Source organism: Rhea americana, unplaced genomic scaffold (assembly GCF_003343005.1).
Source record: "Rhea americana isolate MKP2758 unplaced genomic scaffold, rheAme1 scaffold_19, whole genome shotgun sequence".
Lineage (NCBI taxonomy): Eukaryota > Metazoa > Chordata > Aves > Rheiformes > Rheidae > Rhea > Rhea americana.
The window spans coordinates 453,125-473,279 of NW_028186038.1; the positions used below are offsets into that span (position 1 = coordinate 453,125).

General features: G+C 33.2%; 1 protein-coding gene across 2 annotated transcripts in view; it reads right to left on the reverse strand.

Moving 5' to 3' along the window:
- The window catches only part of APPL1 (adaptor protein, phosphotyrosine interacting with PH domain and leucine zipper 1), a 34,793-nt gene that overhangs the window by 8,627 nt on the left and 6,011 nt on the right, over window positions 1–20,155 (reverse strand). For both annotated transcript variants that reach the window (XM_085302336.1, XM_085302337.1), the window contains exons 2-17: window positions 18,847–18,945; window positions 17,723–17,782; window positions 16,510–16,581; window positions 15,538–15,625; window positions 13,788–13,829; window positions 12,877–12,935; window positions 12,231–12,377; window positions 10,555–10,637; window positions 10,293–10,451; window positions 8,687–8,875; window positions 6,980–7,022; window positions 5,826–5,882; window positions 3,607–3,698; window positions 2,884–3,066; window positions 635–684; window positions 56–230 (exon numbers count right to left, since the gene is read on the reverse strand). In XM_085302336.1, the coding sequence (XP_085158462.1) occupies window positions 56–230; window positions 635–684; window positions 2,884–3,066; window positions 3,607–3,698; window positions 5,826–5,882; window positions 6,980–7,022; window positions 8,687–8,875; window positions 10,293–10,451; window positions 10,555–10,637; window positions 12,231–12,377; window positions 12,877–12,935; window positions 13,788–13,829; window positions 15,538–15,625; window positions 16,510–16,581; window positions 17,723–17,782; window positions 18,847–18,945 (1,598 nt within the window). The remainder of the gene's footprint in view (window positions 1–55; window positions 231–634; window positions 685–2,883; window positions 3,067–3,606; window positions 3,699–5,825; window positions 5,883–6,979; window positions 7,023–8,686; window positions 8,876–10,292; window positions 10,452–10,554; window positions 10,638–12,230; window positions 12,378–12,876; window positions 12,936–13,787; window positions 13,830–15,537; window positions 15,626–16,509; window positions 16,582–17,722; window positions 17,783–18,846; window positions 18,946–20,155) is intronic.

The following is a 20,155-nucleotide window of genomic DNA, read 5'->3' on the forward strand; positions in this document are numbered from 1 at the left end:
TGAAAGATCATCATTCTGTAAATAAGCATCATTTGAAGTTAAGAAGCACACTTACTTTAAACAGTCACAAGTGACTAATAAATGAGATTCTGTCATCCTGAAAATGTTATGAATGGCCCGAGCTGCTAGTATTTGACGCATTGTTTCATAAACAACATCCGGACTTTCATCATATTTCACCTCCATAGAGCCAAGAAATCTTACAATAAATAACTGATGAAGAATGGAATCTAAGACAAACAGAAGTATTGAATGAGCTAACTCTGTTTTGGGTCTCCTATTCAAAAATACCTTTTCTGAAGCTAAAGATTACAGGTCAAGAAAACTTTAAGCTTCAAGTTACTTGAAAAGGGATTGTTCATATTTATGAGTTATATGTATGATTATTAAATAGCAAGCCAAATATTATCACTTAGTTTAACAAATACAAAATGTGCAACACAATGAGTTATTTTAAAAACAGACGTATTAGACAAGTTGAATTTGACTACTATATATATTTTTAATGCAACTTCCAAAACTGATGTTAAGCTAMGAGAAAAGCTACAGATGAAAATAAAACATTTAATTTGCAAATTCTTTTAAAAATTATTTAAGTGTATCATTTTGCATTGAAGTAAAATTTCTGTTTTACCTTCTGTTTCAGATTTTGAGCCTCCAGATTCACCAAAAGGATTTGTGCGTCTATTAAAAAAATGAAAATATTAAACCAGGAGTCAGATCACAAGAACCACTAATGAATAATCTAGTCTCATGCTGTGTCAAATAAAAACAACATATAATTATTTCAAAGACTTGTAATTGGAAGAATAACACATGATAAATCATAAAATTGGTGGTAAGACAAATAGATACATTTAAAGGCTCAAATTATAGAAGCAATGCCAGATATTATTGTCTTATTGCTGTTACAGAAAGTTTGGCTTATATGTTTTTTTTTAATATATGAAGTAAGGCATGACGAATCACAGCCTTAYTGAAGTTTGAAAAGGCATAGTTTTAGGGGATGAGGTCTCACTGAACAGCTTCAGGAAGTACAGCCAAAAGCTAGTCCTTTCAGTACTCAGTAGAAGCAGCACATCTCTTATCACTGTCTCAAGCTGTTGAATTACTTATTGAAGGTAAGTCACTGGTTTTGTTTCAGATGCAGCTTTCTGAAAACATCATTGGGGTTTTACTCCTAGAGGGGTCAAGAGAAATGTGGCTATTTCTGGCTCTCAAAGACAGTATTTCTATCAGTTGCAATCAAAGTGAAAATACTCTAGGCTTCCAAGTCTACATTTTTCAAAAGAAGTACAGCAATGCTGAAAAGAATATGGAGAATGAAAAAACAGTTCAAATTTCTAAAGAGAAGAAAACCTTCTTCTTTGGCTAACTAGCAGCTGAAAAAGCCCTTGCTGAGGTAACAGAAAAACTTCAAATTAGGTTTCATAGGGGAGAAATATTGAGAGGTTATATCTCCATTAAATGTTCTAAAAGCAAATTTCAGAGCATAAATCAGAAAAAACTATGTGAATCTCTTGTTCATTTGCATATCTTATTGACTGCCATTTTTATCAGTGAAATCCTAATTAATGGATGTCTAATTTAAAGGAATAACACTGGTCTAGACTGAACTGTAAAGTCAAAATTGCAGTGCAACAATGTTTATRTAACACAGATTCAATAGAGAATCTTCCCATTAAAGGCTGACCTGTGTAAACATAGCAAAAGGAGTGTCATATTATTAGCATCTTTTATTGTGTCAGTATCAGAAACTAAAGAAAGTCTTTTCAAAAATAGTTAATACTTCTAAAGTAGCATGTTACCCATATGGACCAAACACGGCAGTTCTTTATTGATAGTGCATGGTTAATTGAAAATACTGAGTGCAACTCTGTATCTGCTATTAAAATGGTTTTCTAGAGTGGAATTATAATTGATGACATTAATTTAGCTAAGCATTAAGCTTTCCACTTCCTATAATACAGTTCAGGTCTATTTTAATCAATATGTACTTAAGGGTCTAGTTAGCCATGACTATCCTGCTGTAGCAAAGGAAAAAAAAAAACTGTCAGAACAGAGAGTTGGATATAGATCATTTAAATTGCTATGTATCTATGAGATACAACTGAAAATTTTAATAATTTTCTAGGAGGAAGAGGGATACAATATACATTATTGTGACTGAAGTCACTGAAAGTTTTTATTTTTTTCAGCTTAAGAGCAGCTGAATCAGCAAATATGTTTTCTTAAAATCTGAATTCTGTACATATAGTTTCAGAAATGCAATACACATTTACMGGCTTTTTATTATTATTATTGAATGGGAAGATTATTAAAAAAAATAAGTAGGAGAAAAGGTTTTTTGTATTTTGGGTAGAGCTTTAAGACACTTTGAACTTTCTGTATACGAGATTACTCTAGAAGCCTAGATCATTTTCACTCACCTTTCAGGTTAAGAGGAGTGTCATCGTATGCCATCATCACCTGGAGGCAGGGCTACCAAATTTCTCTTGAGTTTCCAAGAGGAAATACCCAAGCTGCTGGGTGAGCAAGCAGTAGGAAAGGAAAATACTTTGTGAAACCAAAAGATTTTTTAAAAAAAAAAAAAAAAGAAAAAAAAGAAAAGCATCAGCTGTTAAAGCAAGAAAAGCTGCTGCGGAAGTAGAAGGCTACACCTTGAATCTATTGTATTTAAATATTGCACATTTTTACAATTGTATTTAACAATATATATATTAAAAAAAAAAAAAAAAAGTTTGCTTGACCTCTGCAAATTTTTGGGCAAGAAAGTCAGAGCAATTCAACATATGCATTGGAGCTGCAGCCTAAACATGTTTTAAGGTTAAAGGTTAACAGCATTAACTTTAGGATTCTTTTACTTCTTTCCACATTTCCTACCTGCCCGACTGCCCTGAAGTTTTTGCTTGACCAGGCTGATCTTCACTAACCGGAGATATTATGTCAAATTGTATAGGAGTATCAGGGGCAACAAGTGAATCCAAAGAAAGTGCAGATAAAGCTGCTGATTCRGATCCCAATGACCCTGTGCTGCTAGTACGAGCTGCAGGAGAACGAGATTGTCTAAAATAAAATAAGACAAAAACAAAGTAAGGATATCTTAATACCAAGTTTGTTGATAATAAATTAAATCACAGGGATGATAAATAATATTCCAAGACTGGGATGTAAATCAAGACAAAAAAAACCCAAAAAAACAAAAAAAGGAACAGCATGTAAATACAAATGCAATCTAGGTTCCTAGTTTAAGTAACTAAAATAGTTTGTTTTAATAATTGAATCATATTGTTAAAAYATCAACATACAATCACATATGAAATACATTACAATCTGAGGTTTGCTTCCAGGAACTAGACACATTAAGAAAAATCTCATAAAGAATACATACAACAAATAAAGCAGGTATGTGACTAACAAAATTGCCCAGACAGCTGGAAACTTGGGTTATTTGTAACAATGGATGCTAAACCATACAAAAAAAAGGTGAATTCAAGAACTCCTCTAGCTTATCAAAGCTTTATTCCTGCACATAGGAAAAAAAGCATTATCTAGGATTCTCTTTATAGATTTGCTCTTCAAATGACCTGTAGTACAGCGACTTACACAGTTGGCCGCATGCTTTCATGCCTCTGCTGAAAGGAGGGGGATGGAGTAACAGCCTCCAGAGCTGAYTGGTTTACACGTGCAGCAATTTCCTGCAGTACATAGTTGGGAAAAAATAACTGAAAACATTTCCCTTAAAACAAGTTTTAAAATTTTAGCTTTTATGTATACACAGTTGACAGAAACAAAAGATGCTAACAGTATCAACCAGATGAAGACTTAAAGACAGACTGAATAAAGATACCACGTTTTCAAAGGTTGCTAACATATTTTAAGCTGTAGGAGCAAAAGCAGAGGAAAAAAAAAAAAGAAAAAGACTACTGGACTGTGAACTTTAAAGCTGCAGTCAGCAATTTATGAGGCACCTAATCTTTGCCAAGTATGTGTTATTCAAACACTCTTAAGACTCTGATCACAACCAACTTAAACACAAGAAACAGATGCTGATAAGCATATTTGTATTTTTTTTAAATAAGCACAATTTAGTACTAATTGAAATATATCAAAGTACGTGTTTCAAACAGGCAATGACAAACATCGTTAACATGGAAATGCCTTATCTCCAAGTTTCTGCCTGCTCAACTTCGGCACCCAATTGCATTTAAAGTCAATGAGAAATAGATACTCAATACCCTTGGCATCTTGAAAAATTCCATTTTAGCCTGTCGTTAATATCTCTAATTTTGAAGCATCAACATTTAAGGTTGATGGCTTCACTTCATGGGTTGAAGCCAAAGGTAAAAGTCTTTGAGAAAAATGAATTTAGGAGAGGAAAGGTGCAGGAGACAAAACAATGAAGGAACATCATTTTGGGTGAGTGTGAGTAAGGAAGTGAGAATGAGCGTAAAGCAGTCAGAAAGAGGAAGGCACTGGCACTGAGGCTTGCTATAAGAAGAAGTGGGAGCAAATTTCAAATAACTATTTTCAGAAGATGTTTCCACTCTTTAAAACAAGTTTTATTCAGCAACTGACGTCTGTGATCTTGTAACTGTCAAATACAATTGTAAAAAGAATGTGAACATCTTTTGACTCCTAGTTGATATAGACGGGTCGCACAGATTATGTTATTGTTCTTTTATCCTGAATTCAGATCTGACATAAGTGCACATAGCTGCAATGCTGTAATAGTGTTGCAACTGTTTATGCCAGGGCTAAACAGAACTGCAGCTTTACATTCATCAGAACGTGTCCTTCAGGCAACCGAAGAGTTCTGCGCTAAAACTATTTTATTTCTCATCTTCAGGACAGTTAACTTACAGTCAACCAGGTACTTATATTGTTTACAAAGTTTATTTCCTAAACTGAAAACTGGCATGATGCTCTTCATTTCACCTTGATTTCCCAGGTCATTTAGGCGTAGAGCAAGAGCCCTACGTTACATAGCTGAACGATGGATTCCAGCGTTACTCACGAGGCTGTCTATCAACTACTTTATCTACAATTCTCATCTCTGGTACGTGATCACTGGGAAGTTTCCTTTGTAATAGCCTGTTACTGCTTCAGGCTTTCACAGGTATATCAAAGAGCATGATTTCTCTTTCAATKTATTATATATAGACATATGCTATTGTATTAAACATATGTATGGCAACATCTACCAGAAYAGTTGATGGATTCTAGGTAAGAGAAGAAAAAATTTATTGAGCCTGTTCCCCAAATTTACAAGTAAAATAACAATATAAATGAGTTGACTACATAAATATATAAGAATGTATATTTAGTATGTAAAATCACTTACCAAAATTCTCCAGATAAATAATCTTCTAACTCTTCAATAGGCAAATAGCTCTTTATTAAAGTGAACATATAATGTATTTCCTAGAAAATTACTATACTAATTTAATTARTAAGATTGACAGGTGGCTGTAGTAGAAATTCAGTGTATCCATCCAGATATTCACCACATCAATTTGTAATGAAGTGTTATAAAAAATACAAATACATGACTTTTATATTTGATAAACATTCTGAAAACTTCAAAGTCACATTTTTAATGTTTCCTATATAAGCATTTAGATGAAAGAAACAATGTACTGCATCCATTTATAAGTTTACGAAGTGCTGTCAATACATATCATGAAAAGCTTATAATCAGACACGTAAAGAAGTACTCAGCTTAATTCTCTGCAATCCAGTTAGATCCAGCTAATCTCTCTTTAATTTTGTGCATATCTACATCTGAAGATATTATTTATACCACAAAATTTTATAAAAGTTACCTCAGGATTTTCACTTAGATATATCTGTTTAGATATGTTGTTTATTGTGCATATCCACTGAAAAAGAAAAACAAAGAGTGTTAAGTCTACTGTAGCTTTTTTTTTTCCAAAGGAACTATTAGCTTTAYGGAATTTGCCCACTACTTGCACCTATAAGCAAGAATATACCCTTATGCTATTGAAAACTGTTTGCTCCTGCTCATTGCTTTTCGTTTTTTCTCCAAAGGAGAAAGTTAACTGGATTATATGTATACAGCAGTGCCGTTCMATTGAGCCAGAGCTTGTCCAAAAAACAGCACAGCAGCTGCAGCCCAGGAAATCATGAACCTGAGCTGCTGAGGATGGCTACAAACTCCCTTCCTCTAGCAGGGCATCCGAGGGCAAAAGCTTCAAAATTGGGATACAAGATGACCTCAAGGGAGCAAAGATCTGGTAATGGACCTGGGCCAACCAGACAAAGCCCCCTTAAAAAATTAGAAACAGCGTAAGATACCACTTTATAACAAGGTAATGTTAAAAATTTTTGGAGGAATTTGAATCCAAGCTGAAAGTACCATATTTTCTGTATTTCCTCATCCAGCTGCTTACCTASACATACCTTAAATGAACAATACCTTTAAAATATTATTTTTCTTTCCTATCCTGCTCCCCATTAAAAAGTCTATATTGAATAATAATGCAAGCAGACATACCTTGTTAATTAAGAAATACTTGAACTATTAAGCACATCTGCTTATTTGTTTCTGGACAAATCTGATTGTATTAATAGACTATGAATTAAATGCATCTATCACTTTGGTCCATCTGTGCAGGCCTTCAGAAAGCTGTAAAAAGCTGTCCATACAAAACATTCTAATACCTAGAACCTTCTTTGTTAAACCAGGACAAGTCTATAATATGAGTCTATAATATTTACTTTCATTTATAAAAAGTCTAAAGAAGTATTTTATTTTTACTTCAAGAGAAATCTCTAAGCTAAAACTATAGGGAAAAATATATTAATCCCCTGGCTGTTTTTTATTTGTTTTACCCCCATATTTGCTACAACATGCAAGTTTATTGACCTAGTATTTGAAGGCTGGTATTTCTCAGGTGGCATATTTCTTATGTGCAACAGAAAATGATCTGACTATGTGAACCTTCTGTGAGCTTACCTCTTCATAATCTTTTTTACTCTCTGCCTGTAAGATTGAAGACCTGAAATAGAATGGAAAAAAGAGCCTTGTTTATTTGAAATGCCTCACAAATACATTCAGACAGGAAACTCCTTTTGCATGTTAATACACTGCACAACAAATTAATAAAGGTTGAATATTCTTTGTAAATGCTGAGTGTAGTCAACTTTGAATGAAAAAGAAAGAACAAAATCTTAACTGTGCCCATATAATACATAAGCAACTACAAAACAGTCTTAACAGTTTTTTCTATATTCTCTACCACATTTATACAGCTGTAACAATTGAAGAGTTCTTTCATCTTACTAACCTCACACTCTGAAAAGCAAAATCATTTCCCTAAGATACAGAAATACATTCCTGTATCACAAGCTTCAGCCTTTCAAAGATAGGCAAAGATATACTACAGTTAATACTGAATGAGCAGAAATTGAGCAGAAGCTGAGTAACTGTGTTGCTATCCAGTGCATTTGGTGGTCTTCAGAGAAAAACAGTTCCTATTTTGTGACACCAGCATCATTTTTAAAACGGACAGAAAGGTATGAAGAGAGAAAACTCTAGTAAGTATGTGAGGTTTTTAAAAATCATTGTATCTAGTACTATTGTTCAGAATATTTTTAAATTCATGTGCAGAAGACTCATTTACTGAAGAGAAATAATAACTTATGCTGATATATATATATATATATATATGAATTAAAGATTAAATTATTAAACAATAATTATTAACAAAATGCACACTGTGGTACAACATGTATTTTTTCTATTTAGACAGAAAATTAAAATAGTAATTTAAATTTAGGATTATGTAGGTTCTTTACTTAATAAGAGCTTAAGGTAGAATTAAATAGAGTTTGATGACTTCATGTCAGCATTTACACCTATCAGAATACAGCTGCTTATATTACATTTCTAGTTATAGATATAGTCCACTGAAAAATACTTTGGAATGAATTATAATTCAAATAAATCACAGCCATTGTTTGGATATACTTCTCATGTGACRTTTAGACAGAATGGTAACACCATGCAATATCCTTTGCAAATGAAGGCAGAAGCATATTCTAAGCCCCAAAGTTTGATCTACTGATATATTAAAAAAGCCAATGTTCAAAATAGCATACAGGAACTGCAGGAATGGCAAAGAAGCTAGGAGCTTCCAAGATAAATTTTCTCTGGCAGAAATCCAAAGCATTTCATTAAATTCAAACTTGGCTTAGTTAGCATTTTGAGACTATTAGAATTTATGGAACTAATTTCACAGAATTATCAAAACTACTTTTAAAATCACAAAATTAATACAAAACTACTATTATATATTTAATAATAATAACCTACGGATTATTCCACATGCTAGTATCTCAGTCTCTCAAAATACTTATAACTGTCCAGAAAAGGTGTTAAAATTTGAAGTATGGTTTTTCAGAAATAAAAATCTAAATTTCTACTTYGTAGCTATGGATATGACACCATTGTAAACTGATTGGGGTAACTTTATTCTGAATTTCCATACAGCTACCCTAGAAGAAGCTCATAAAGGATAAAAATAGACAGCACAAAATTTTGCTTCTAAAAAACACCCTCAAAAATCTGTCGARCTATAATCCAGCCAAAGTTAGACTATCTTTGTTTTCTTAAATAGTGAGTAAATTATTATTTACAGAAAAATAATATAAGAATACTCACTTTTTACCATCAAAAGATGTTATCTGAAAACAGTACCGTCGGTCTTCACAATCCACAGCCATTACCGAACAATTGTCTATATCCATGACAAGTCCCCCAGCTACATCACCTCTTGCTTGGCTCATCAAATTTCCACCTTGAGTGAAGTAAAACTGTCTCTCCCAACTGGATGATACCAGCCCTGTCTTACTAAATTGTAAAAAGAGATTCTCAATTAGTAGATATGGAGTTATGCTGAGCTGTATAAATTAGAAAAAATATATATATGAAAAAAATTACATGAGCAAATCATCTGGGCACTTAAGAAAGCTTTTTTTTCCCCCCCTCCCTATGTAATGTTTTAGGTTAACTTTACAGCGAAATTAGTGCCTTTTTATCTGTTGCTTTTTCATCCTAAAGTAAACAGTTTAAATAATCTATAGCTGGTCAAAATATAGTTGCTTTTTTATATGATATGAAAGTTATTTAAGAATAAAAGGCATAAATTCATCAGTTTTGTTTAGTGTTTTTTAGGGTATTGCTTTACACGTTATCGAATTAGTTTATGAGGCCTCGTAACTCTGCACACTTGTTATATCATTAACAAACTGAGTTTTGGAGAACTTCACTTGTGTAAAGCATTAAGTTAGTGATGTAAGATTTGTCCATTTTCCAAGCACTTTACCATTCAACAAGATTCCCAAAATTGTGCTTAGAGCATGTGTTTATTTATTTATTTATTTACAGGAAAATAGAATAACAACAACCTGGACCCCAAAATTACTAACACCTGAAGTTTAGCATCTGTTTTTGTTAAGATACTGTCTTCATTATTAATTACTGCAATTCTTTTTCTACTTCAGGAATTCATATCTCATATTCAGTCAACCTGTTATTCTAATTGTTGTTGGAAAATTAACTCACCTCAAATTTTAAACAATTTTGCTTGCAGGTAGGATATACTATTTCCTTAAATTAAGGAAATTAAATATATTTTCTATATAAAGAAAAAAGTCTGAGTGTCATAACTTACATTTTTACAACTATAAAATTCATCAACTTGACTCATTATATACACAGAACAACAGCTCCCACCAGTAGACCAGACTACCTCATAAAATTATGACAGACATTTAAAAAAAAACCTACTAACATTAACAGAGAATGTTTTTGTCTTGTATTTCCTAAAAYTCATATTGTAGTTTATTAGCAACTTGAATCTCAAAGTTCTATCAGATATTTATATAATGAAATGCAGTTGAAATTCTGATAGTGTATAATTCTAAATCAGTGAAATAACATTCATATAAWTTTTAAAGTTTGGTTCTGATGTGAAAATTCAGGCAAAAATATATTAAAATCAGGACACCTCTGCTTTGCACCTGAATGACACTAGGTCAATGTAACCTAAAAATTAACACCAGTTAATTCACAATTTAAACCTAATAAGCAGAAGGCACCAAAAAAAGAAACAGAATAGCTCCAATGTGATTTACTCAATTGTGTAAGTATCTAAAATCAGCATAACTGATTTTTTTAAAAAAAGGCAAGAAAAAAGAAACTTACTATTGCTTTTCCTTYTCAAAATTAATTATTTTGAAAGTACTAAATAATACGTAAGTCTTACTTTCTTGCATTGAGATAGCCAGCTTTCCGTGTCAGATTTCTATGAACAGGAAATTTTGTGGTATCAGGATCAGGCAAATATAGCGGATCACTAGCTACTTCCAAGTCCTCTATAGTTTGTTGCATGGTTTCTACTTCACACTCCATTTCTCTACGAACACTAAGGTAAGTAATATATTGTTAACAAAGATAATACATTAACAAGCAGAAACAGAAAAGTAATGGTTTTGATAATAGTTCAAAATTCAACAAAAATGACTTACTTTTGTACACTTGTGCCAATATTGGTCAAAAATTCTTCCAACTGCTCATTAAGATTTTCTGAACCCATTTTAAAAAAATTTATCTTAAAAAAAAAAAAAAAAGGAGGAGGAAAAGGGAGAATTTAGTCATGAATAAAACTAAATAATCAATTAACAGATGGAACCATAGGAGGTTAAAGCTTCTCAGAGATATTTGTTCTCATTCCTCATTCCCACCAATGCCTCTCAGTAAGAGGGGCAGAAGACATCTTTTTTTGTCTGTAAACGGAGGTTGATGCTGACACTGAAGTAGGATTTAATTGTGCTGAGAGGATGTGGAAAAAAACACTCCTGGAAGAAACACAGAAATGTGTTAATCCAGCTGGAAACTGCTCTGGAGAGGAGAAAAAAAAAAAAAAAAAAAAAAAGGAGGGAAGACATGGATCTTTAGTGATCCAGAGGTCTCCGTATACTTTTTACTTAGCTTAAAGCCTATCAATATGCTGTTATATTACAGGTGGGTTTTATTTCTCCTTCTGTTCTTTTTTGGGGGTGCAGAGGGAGCACTCAGGGAGCAAAAGCACTCTGTGAGGACTGGTCTGGAGCCATCCTCCAACTTTGGACCCTGCCAAGGGGAACAGACGTAACTTAAACCAATTTATTCCATCTTGGTCCAGAAAAACTGCCACTACATAMATTGAGTTTAGCTTTATGAAATCTCAGAACAGGAAATCACTGGGGGTAACCCTGCCCTTTCCATTCTTAGATTCAGCAAAAACCTGAACAACAGGTTGCAATACCTACCTTGTTACAGAAAGCATCTAGAGCCTACTTGTTACATATAAGCTGCAAAGTTGGAAAGAGAAGCAACAATTCTTCTAGTACATGGAAAGCTTTCAGGCACAACGTCGGATAAGCATAAGATTGCTACACAGGAGACCACTGCAGTGCCAGCTTTATCTTTTTGGTTTTTGGCAGTTTTTTTTTTTTTTTTTTTTTTAAGCGTATTGACTGAAAATGTAAATGAAAGTCTCTCAAAAACACTTTTTCAGATTTGTATTTTCCATTGCACTCACCCTCAAATAAACCAATCATTCGTTAATTTTTGTATTAAACAAAAAATCAACTAGAATAATTTTGAGCATTCCAGTTCTTTCACATCCTCGATTGCAAACAGTAGTGACATGATTTTGATGGTTATCTTGTCTCAGAACAGCTCCCAAAGGAAGAGTTTAACTGTCTCCAGTACTTCCTGAGAAGTTATAATTCAAYGCTGACCTGTATGCACTGGGGCATTTATCTCAATATTATTCTCAATAGTGACTGCACTAAAAAAATCCTAGTATCTAAAATATAGGCTATGCATTAAATGTAGGCATCTGGGTTTTGGAGTATAATTAGACCCTTATATTTGGCACCCAAACTTTCCCAAAAGACTCTCCCATRGGAGTGTGGCATGTCATAATGAGATTCAAAGAAACTCACATATTGAGCAGGAAATGACTAAGGCTAGCTAATGACAAACCTTCATGGCAACAGGTATGACAGCTTCAGGGACAACAARGTGGTATTGCTTTTTCACCCCTTTGCTTCTTTGGATTGCAAAAGAAATCTTGCAATAGATTTCAGTAGATCAACTTTGATGAAGCATTTTTACATCTTATTGCAGACCTACAGCTTTCAAAATCTGAAGTTACCTGAGCTTGCATGTATCCTAGCAAGGGTTCTAGCATAGCAATTTTCTTTTTGTACTGAAGACTATTTAATGCACAGAAATAATGCATCATAGTCTGATGCTGTTTTTTCCTGGAAGTATATACATCTTCTGTAACTTCAGCCTTGATCTAAAGAGACAGAGACAGGGGAAGGGGGAGAGGGGAAAGAATGTTTGAGACTTGGTAGTCATCACATGCTTTCTGGATGGCTTTACAGCCAGCATAGGAAAACAACACAGTCATGTTTTATCCTCAGTCATCAACAATTGCATCTTTAGCCCTACAATTCCACTCCTAGAATTTATGGATGAAGTAGACATGAAAAAATAAATCCAGAACTCTTCCCTCCCCCACCCTGCCCTTGAAAGAGGTTTTTTTCTTCTTAACCAACATAATTTGAATACAATATTACAGCTTTCAACTCATAGCATTTTCAGTGTTAGAAGACAGATACAAATTGGGAAAATCTGGTTTTGTGTTCTGAACAGAACTGTCTGCACTGCTAGAACATCAACTATGAAACTTTAAGTGAAATCTGCTGCGTATTATCTTCTATCATTAATATATACTAAATTACAATTACTTACCTCCTCTAAAGTTTTTATATAAGGTATTTTGTATTACAAACCTTTTCATTTTCCCTTCTTTTTGACAATCGACTGTATCTAGTAATGGCAGCATCGTGGTCTAAGCAAACAAGAAAGTTGTGAATTTATGATCATTTTGATAAATGGATCACTTATGAAACAAAACAGAAAAACTTTTATATCACTGTRTGTTGAATAGCAAGCTGACTGCAAAGTTCTTCCACACTAAAAGCCTCAAGAGTTGTTCTTGCATCTTCATAATTACTTCACTGACACAAGTACTTCAGCTGAAGAAAAATTCTAACCAGATGCAAATACAGCCAAATTGTTACTAATTCTCCTCAACATCTAATATTCTTCAAAAGCAGAATCTTCCTGTAAATAGAGACAACTTTCCATTATGAAAACCTTTACCTAATCCGTTTACTTCTAAAATAATGAAGTTATTTCTAAAAAGAAAAGCAGAATCTTTGAGGATTTAAAAATTTAAAGAATATGTTCTCTACAGGATATAAGAGAGCCAACTGAAAAAATAACTATTGACAATACAGGAAGAGAATTATCAAGCTGTAACTTTAGAGAAGTAAAATTCATATTTATTGAACCGGTCCTCACTTTAGAAAGTAAGCTAACACCTTTCTTTTTATACTTTTCTTAGCAAAATYCTAAATTGATTAATAAATATCTATATACACACACTTGAAGTACTGTAAGAAAGATTAGTACTGCCAATTCACCTTAACCCTTAATTCCAACATACAAACCTGGAATTGACAACTGAACTAAAGAAAAGTGAGAGTCTAAATATCACTTAAAAAAAAAAGAATTACAGCCTAATTAGTCAATATTAGTCATTTTGCAAATATCTTGACTAATTTTCTGACCAAATATTAAACACARTAACTTTAGTAATACTGTCATCTTGTAATAGCTATAAGTATTCTGCACTTACCATTGCTTGCAATTTGGAAAACTTCTTTTAGGGTTAGTATCTCTACAAAAAAAAGATAATATATTTGAAATAAGTTTATGTATTATAAACATAACATTCATATATTAAGGTTTCTCATGCATTGTTTCATTATTGGGCTGTTGTTGTTCAYACCTCGCACCAGAATGAATTATCAGCAGATGCATTATGTGGCTGGGAAAATCTGTTCCTACTCAGCCCTTGGTTTCATTTATGTGGCTGTCAGGCTTACCAAAAATGATACTGAACTGCAATAAGTGTGTGTGTGTGTGTGTGTGTGTGTGTGTGTGTGTGTGTGTGTGGCTGGGGGGGAGGGGAGACACGGTAAAGGGGGAGGGAAACAGACCTCAACAACTTGGAAGAGACAATCAGTCCAAAGACATCATCTGTGGATCTACAGTAACAGTCAGAGAGCTGGGGGTGAGGGAGGGAGTGGAAGGGTRGGCATGGGAAAAGGAGAAGCATCTCCAGCCAAGAAAAATACTCAAACAAGAAGAATACGGATTAGTTATGTTCTAGATGTGCATTTAGTCTCACCAAGTCAAGAAATAGGAATCAATGCACTACTTAGGACATCTTCTGATCCTGACTGTGTTTTTGTGTCTCATTACAATACATAAAGAGAAAGARGTATGTTGAACTTTAGTTGTGGTAGCACAATGAAGACGAGGAAAGAAGCATGGAAAAGCTTTGTAGCATCTGTCTATGAAGTACATAAACAAGTATGGTATCATTAGATATTAAATGTCAATTGCTGGTTAAAATGTCTCTCTGGAGATCATTTAATTTGTGATTATTGCCTCAGGATGCTTCTTCAGTAAATATTGCTAACAGGAAACTTTTGCAGGCTCTGAAGAGTAATTTTAGCCTTGAGATAATGATATTCTCCTATCCAAAAAGSATAACCTATTTAACCCCTAATTTTGCAACAAACTATTGCCAAAGAAGTCTTTTCTAAGATTCATAAAAAGCTAGAAAACTTACAGAAGTGTCACAATTTTTATTTCAACCCAGACTTTAAAAGTTCACATGGTAGGTATACCTGCTCTAGGATGTTTGCATTACAAGTTATAATTATTTTGTTTTTAATTATTGTAATTTATAGTCCAAGCTAATTTGCCACTACAAATTTGCTACTTACAGTTTAACATCTGTAAGTATAATTATCATAATTAGACATTATCTTATACTTTAGACCAGGCAGAACAAGATACAGTCATTACAAAAATAAGAAGCAGTAAGCGTCTACAGAATCTATTTATTTTATCAGCAAGGTTTAAGATCTATCTTACTAAACCCTAATACTATAACTAATATCATAACTTTGGCACTTTGAGTTTAGCCCAGCAATTATCATGGTAGTGTAGTACATACAAATATTTCCTTAATGTGCAAATTATCCAAAAATTATTCTTTATTTAACTAAAAGCAAGATTTTATTTAATACAGACAATCTAACGTTTATGGCAACTGCAAAAGGTTCATCTTGAATAGAAGGTAAGTTTGCTTCCAAAAAGTAATTTTTTTGTTGAAACAAACATGTTCAACAGTAATATACTCATAAGTAGAAATAATTTATATATTAAAAAATTTGAGAGCTGCATACATTTGAGAAAGAGGTGAAAAATAAGTAGTGTCCTATTAAGCGGAACAAGAACTATGGGGATGAAATACCATGCTGCATCTTTGTTATTGCTGCTGTTGACAAAAACAGTATTTTTGATTACTATACCTTTTAGATCCCTTTCTTTAAACTGGGTAATAGGAAACATCATTGCATCTGCAAGTTGAGTTGATAGCACTGCATGGCAAGAACTGAGCTGTAAGAGAGAAGACAAAGCAGGAAATTTTAGGAAAACATTGCTGAGATTAAAAAGAATAAAAACAAGATAGTTTGATATTACGATAGTTTGATATTAATTTCAGTCAAAGATGATGTGTACAACTTGAGAAGACTTTTGCACAGTTTCAGCCATATTTTCAGACTACTTCAAAGGACAGTCAGCACTACTTCTTAGCAGTAAACAAAGATTAGGTTATTTTAAAAGTTTATTTTACTTTACAAATTTTAAGTTTTATATGTGGATATAAATTACCTTTCTTGTTTTCTTGTAACTACAATGAGGTGTGTTAACATAATTATTAAGACTACTTAAAAAGCTAGACCAGGGAAAATGAGTAAAAATCAATTTAATGACCAACTGTCACTGTCTTACTACATTTTTTAAAAATCAACAGGCACCTCACCTTCTTGAAAATTGGTCTTTCTTTGATTTTTCAGGATTATATCCTCATGCCTCAATAATCTGTTCTTCACACACTCTTTCATAATTTCCTGATCTCATCAACAGCTTTTTTTAGAAGACCTTTAGAGTTCAGTATTTGTCCATAGTACTTCTAACTTTATTCTAAGTTATACAGTTGCTAATTACCATTTTATAATGTTTGTTGGCAGTATCTGCAGAAAGTTAAAGTGCATTCTTTCTAAATAACATATCCTCATTTTGCTGAATTGATTCTTTGTCTTCAGGTTATAGAACTTTAAATATATGTGGCAATATACAATTAAGTGCGATATAACTGACGAATAAAAGCCATTTCTGTATGTCCTGTCTTACAAGAGACCACGATGATCAAGTAAGTCAAAGTCTACACATGACAAACAAAAGTTAGCAAGGTAAGTCAAATAAATACAGGTACTTGCCTCATCTATCACTTTTGCAAATTGCTGTAAAGTAGAACTCATAACTTCATCATCTCCCCCTAGTGGAAAATGCTACAAAAAAATAAAATGGAGCATGTTGGTTGCAGTGTTTTCTGCTATCCACAAAGCTTTATTAATCATGTCTATGAAAGTATTAGGTAGGAAAATATTACCTAGTTAAGATACACTACAAGACACCACTTTGTGAAGTACGTTTTTATTGTCTTGTGAACAAGGAATTTTTCAGAAAATAATAAATAACAAATATTTCTCCTTTAAAAAAGTCCATTTTCCTAATTAACTGTAACATTCAAGAAAGATTCAGGCTTGACATCTCTGAAGAATTTTTTATCTGGCTTTGCCAATTATCAAATATTAAATAAAATTTGATGTTCATCTTGAATTCCTAGCTTTTAGGTTATTTCACTATATCAGCTTTTTAAACTATCTAAAAAACTTTATTTCTATTCTGGAGGAGCAAGTATGACCAAAAATGCTCATACTTTGAACTGGAGAAAAAAAAACACAGTGAAAACATTATTTGTGTATTTTTAAGCCAATCTCATAGATGAGGAATGAAACAATCCAAATGAAATAAATCATAAAAATAAAATATCCAATTAAAATTAAAAAATGAAGTATCCAATACTATTTTAATTCATAATCACCACACTGTTCTAGTATAATTTTATACAGTTCCTTCTAGCTTGTTCATTTTTCCCCTTCCTCTCAATTAACGCAACTAAAATCAAAATAAGGATATTTGATGTATATTTTGATATCTGTAGTTGCTAACAAATAAGAATATCATGCCCCAGGTACTCCTAAAATATAACTTTCTCTAGCTAATATTGAAAAGTTACTATACTCTCATTTAAGTACCTCACATTAGGTTAGAACCAGAAGTGCTATTTGAAAATGGCAGAAATTTATAGCTGTGTTTTTATTAGAATATCTTTCATCATAAAAAAAAATCTTTTTTATATAAATCACAGAAATGCATTACATATTTCACAGCTACCCAAATTGGAATAAGTTGCTTATTTATGTTACATTGCTGTGATATAGAACTGACAGCAAAATTTATTGGCTCTTCTAATCTGAAACTAGTTCTAGTTCATTTTGATTTCGCAAACACTATGTTTTGTTAGAAGACAACAGAAACAATATGATTCCAGGTCACACAAAAAAACCCCATTGATTTACATCATACCTGCTTCTCATATTCTTTCAGAAGCTTTGAAGTCAGATGAGTTGCTGCACTTAATTCATTCTGATCAAAAAGAAAAAGGAAGCTTATTACTTCTTGATTTAAATCAATATAGAAAACTATATATTTGGAGAGGAAACTGCTACAGATATAGAACTTAAAGCAGAAATGCTGATTATAAAGGGCAAGATTTCAGAAAACCTAACCACCTACCCTTCCACTTTCTCTACCATTAAAGTTACAGGAACTCCCTGTTTACAAACATCAGGTCTACAGCTTGCATTATGCACAATGATTCTGTGTTTTTAATGTTGCACAGTAYATATTTGCATTTAATTAGTATTAGACAATTGTTACATGTGAAGGAAAGACAGGTTTAGAATAGAACCTCAACACTACCTGTTTACAAATTGCATTGCGCTTGTACACAGACAAGACCTAACTAGCAGGTTCATGGTAAAGAACAGCTAAATTTTTCATGATGCTGCTGAACAGTGTAAAGTACAGAAATAAAAAGCAAAATAGCATGATAATAAAATAAAACTGCATAGCAGCAAACATACAATAAATACGCTAGCCGTGAAAGAAAATACGACAGTAAAATGAAAACATGAAAAACAGGACTACTGAATCAGTAAAAGAAAAGTCAAACAGTTCAAGTATTAAGAACACAGCCATCATCTCAACTGTTTGGGGGTGGAGGGGGAGAAGTTTCTGCCTTTAGCTCCAAAGTTTCTCACACAGTTTCTTATACATGAGAAATGAAACACTTTTTTCTCCCCCTTCAAAATATTAATAATTTCCTACCTTGTACACACTAACATGCACACTAAGATCACGATAGCAAGCATTTTAGAGATGAGAGACATTAAACAACCAGAAGACCAGAGAATCTTATTACTGGTCATAAGAAATTCTATTGAAAAACAAGTCCAGTGTGACACAACAATTGAGTTTTTACCTCTCCCTAACATAGAGGAAGAACAGTAACTTTATTCCTTTTCTTAAAAACACTATGTGGAAGTGGAATAGGAAATGTTGCTTATAATATTTCCAAAAAAGGAGAGACATGAAATCTTGCTGGCTCCAAAGCTTCATAATGCATTCAGGAACATCAATAACACTACCTGTGCATCATATATTCTGTGCATGGCTTGAAATAACTGATTGATGTAACTGGAAATTGCAGCAGCATCTTCTTCAAACACACCCAGCAAAGAACGGGTCTGTAAAAATGAAACAGCCAAAGCATTAATACGTCAAGTTAGCAAAGAAGTATTTACATGTTACAAAATTTCAAGGTTAGGTAGCATTAGTTTAATTACTGAAAAGTTTATAAATCCTTCAACTCTGTTTAAATGAATAAAAACAAGTTACATATTAAAGGACAAAACAGTATCTTAAAGATATCCTGCCTGATCGCACTGTCAACCTCTCTCCAAGTACATCTTTAAAAAGGACCAAGGAAGATGGGTTAAAAAAAAGGGGGGGGAGGTGTACGCACTATGGTATGTCCCCAAGAAAAACAGTAAGGATTACCAAAATTAAATAGCATGCCAGGTATACCCATTTATTTTTCAGTCAGACAAAAACTGAAGACAAAGGCTGTGGTCTTCTGTTGCAATGTACCCTGCCTGAAAACAGTTTCTGGCAGTGCCTTGGCCTAGGYCTGAACCTATAACCCACCTCTGCAATAACAGTCCGACTCTTATCAAAAGACCAAGGAACTGAGGGTGGGTGGGAAAGAAGTAGAATCTACATCTTATCATCCTTGAGATGTATGTTTCTCCCCTCACTACCCCATAATGACAAGATCTGTCCTTTTGTCCATAAAAGGATGGTATAAGGGATGGAGTGGAGTAGGGGAAAGGAAATAATCCCGTGACAGTTATGTGACCTGCACAGCCTCGAACTATGAAGAGAGGTGGCTGATGGTTTGTATTCTCCCAGAACACAGTCTGGAGAGGTTCAAGTAGGAAAGTCCATGATTATTAAGATCTTCACAGCAGCCCAGTAAGTTTACTCCTTGGGTTGCTCATCTGTGTAAAATGGGCTTGAAAACTGATTAAGAAAGTCACTTGCTGAAGGAGACTGTAGTAGCTCTTTACAAGTAACTTGGGAGAAATTAAACAGGTCTTGTATCATTAATGACAAAGTGTAGTGGGTGGTTTTAACTTTCTAAAAAATTGCAGAATTTCAAGCACGAGAACAGTTGAACTTCCTATGACACTACTAACATGTAAGTGTTCCTAAAAGCTAAGCTTCTGCTGGCAAGTTGCAAAAAGGAAGGAGAACTGCTGATAGCAAGGAAAAACTCCTAAGTATAGCAAGGAACAGTAAGAGATACTGAATTCTATTTTCATTTGCTGAAAAGTAAGGACTGCAAGACTCGTGTGAAGGATTTAATCTTAGATTGCTGAATCACTAAACAASTTA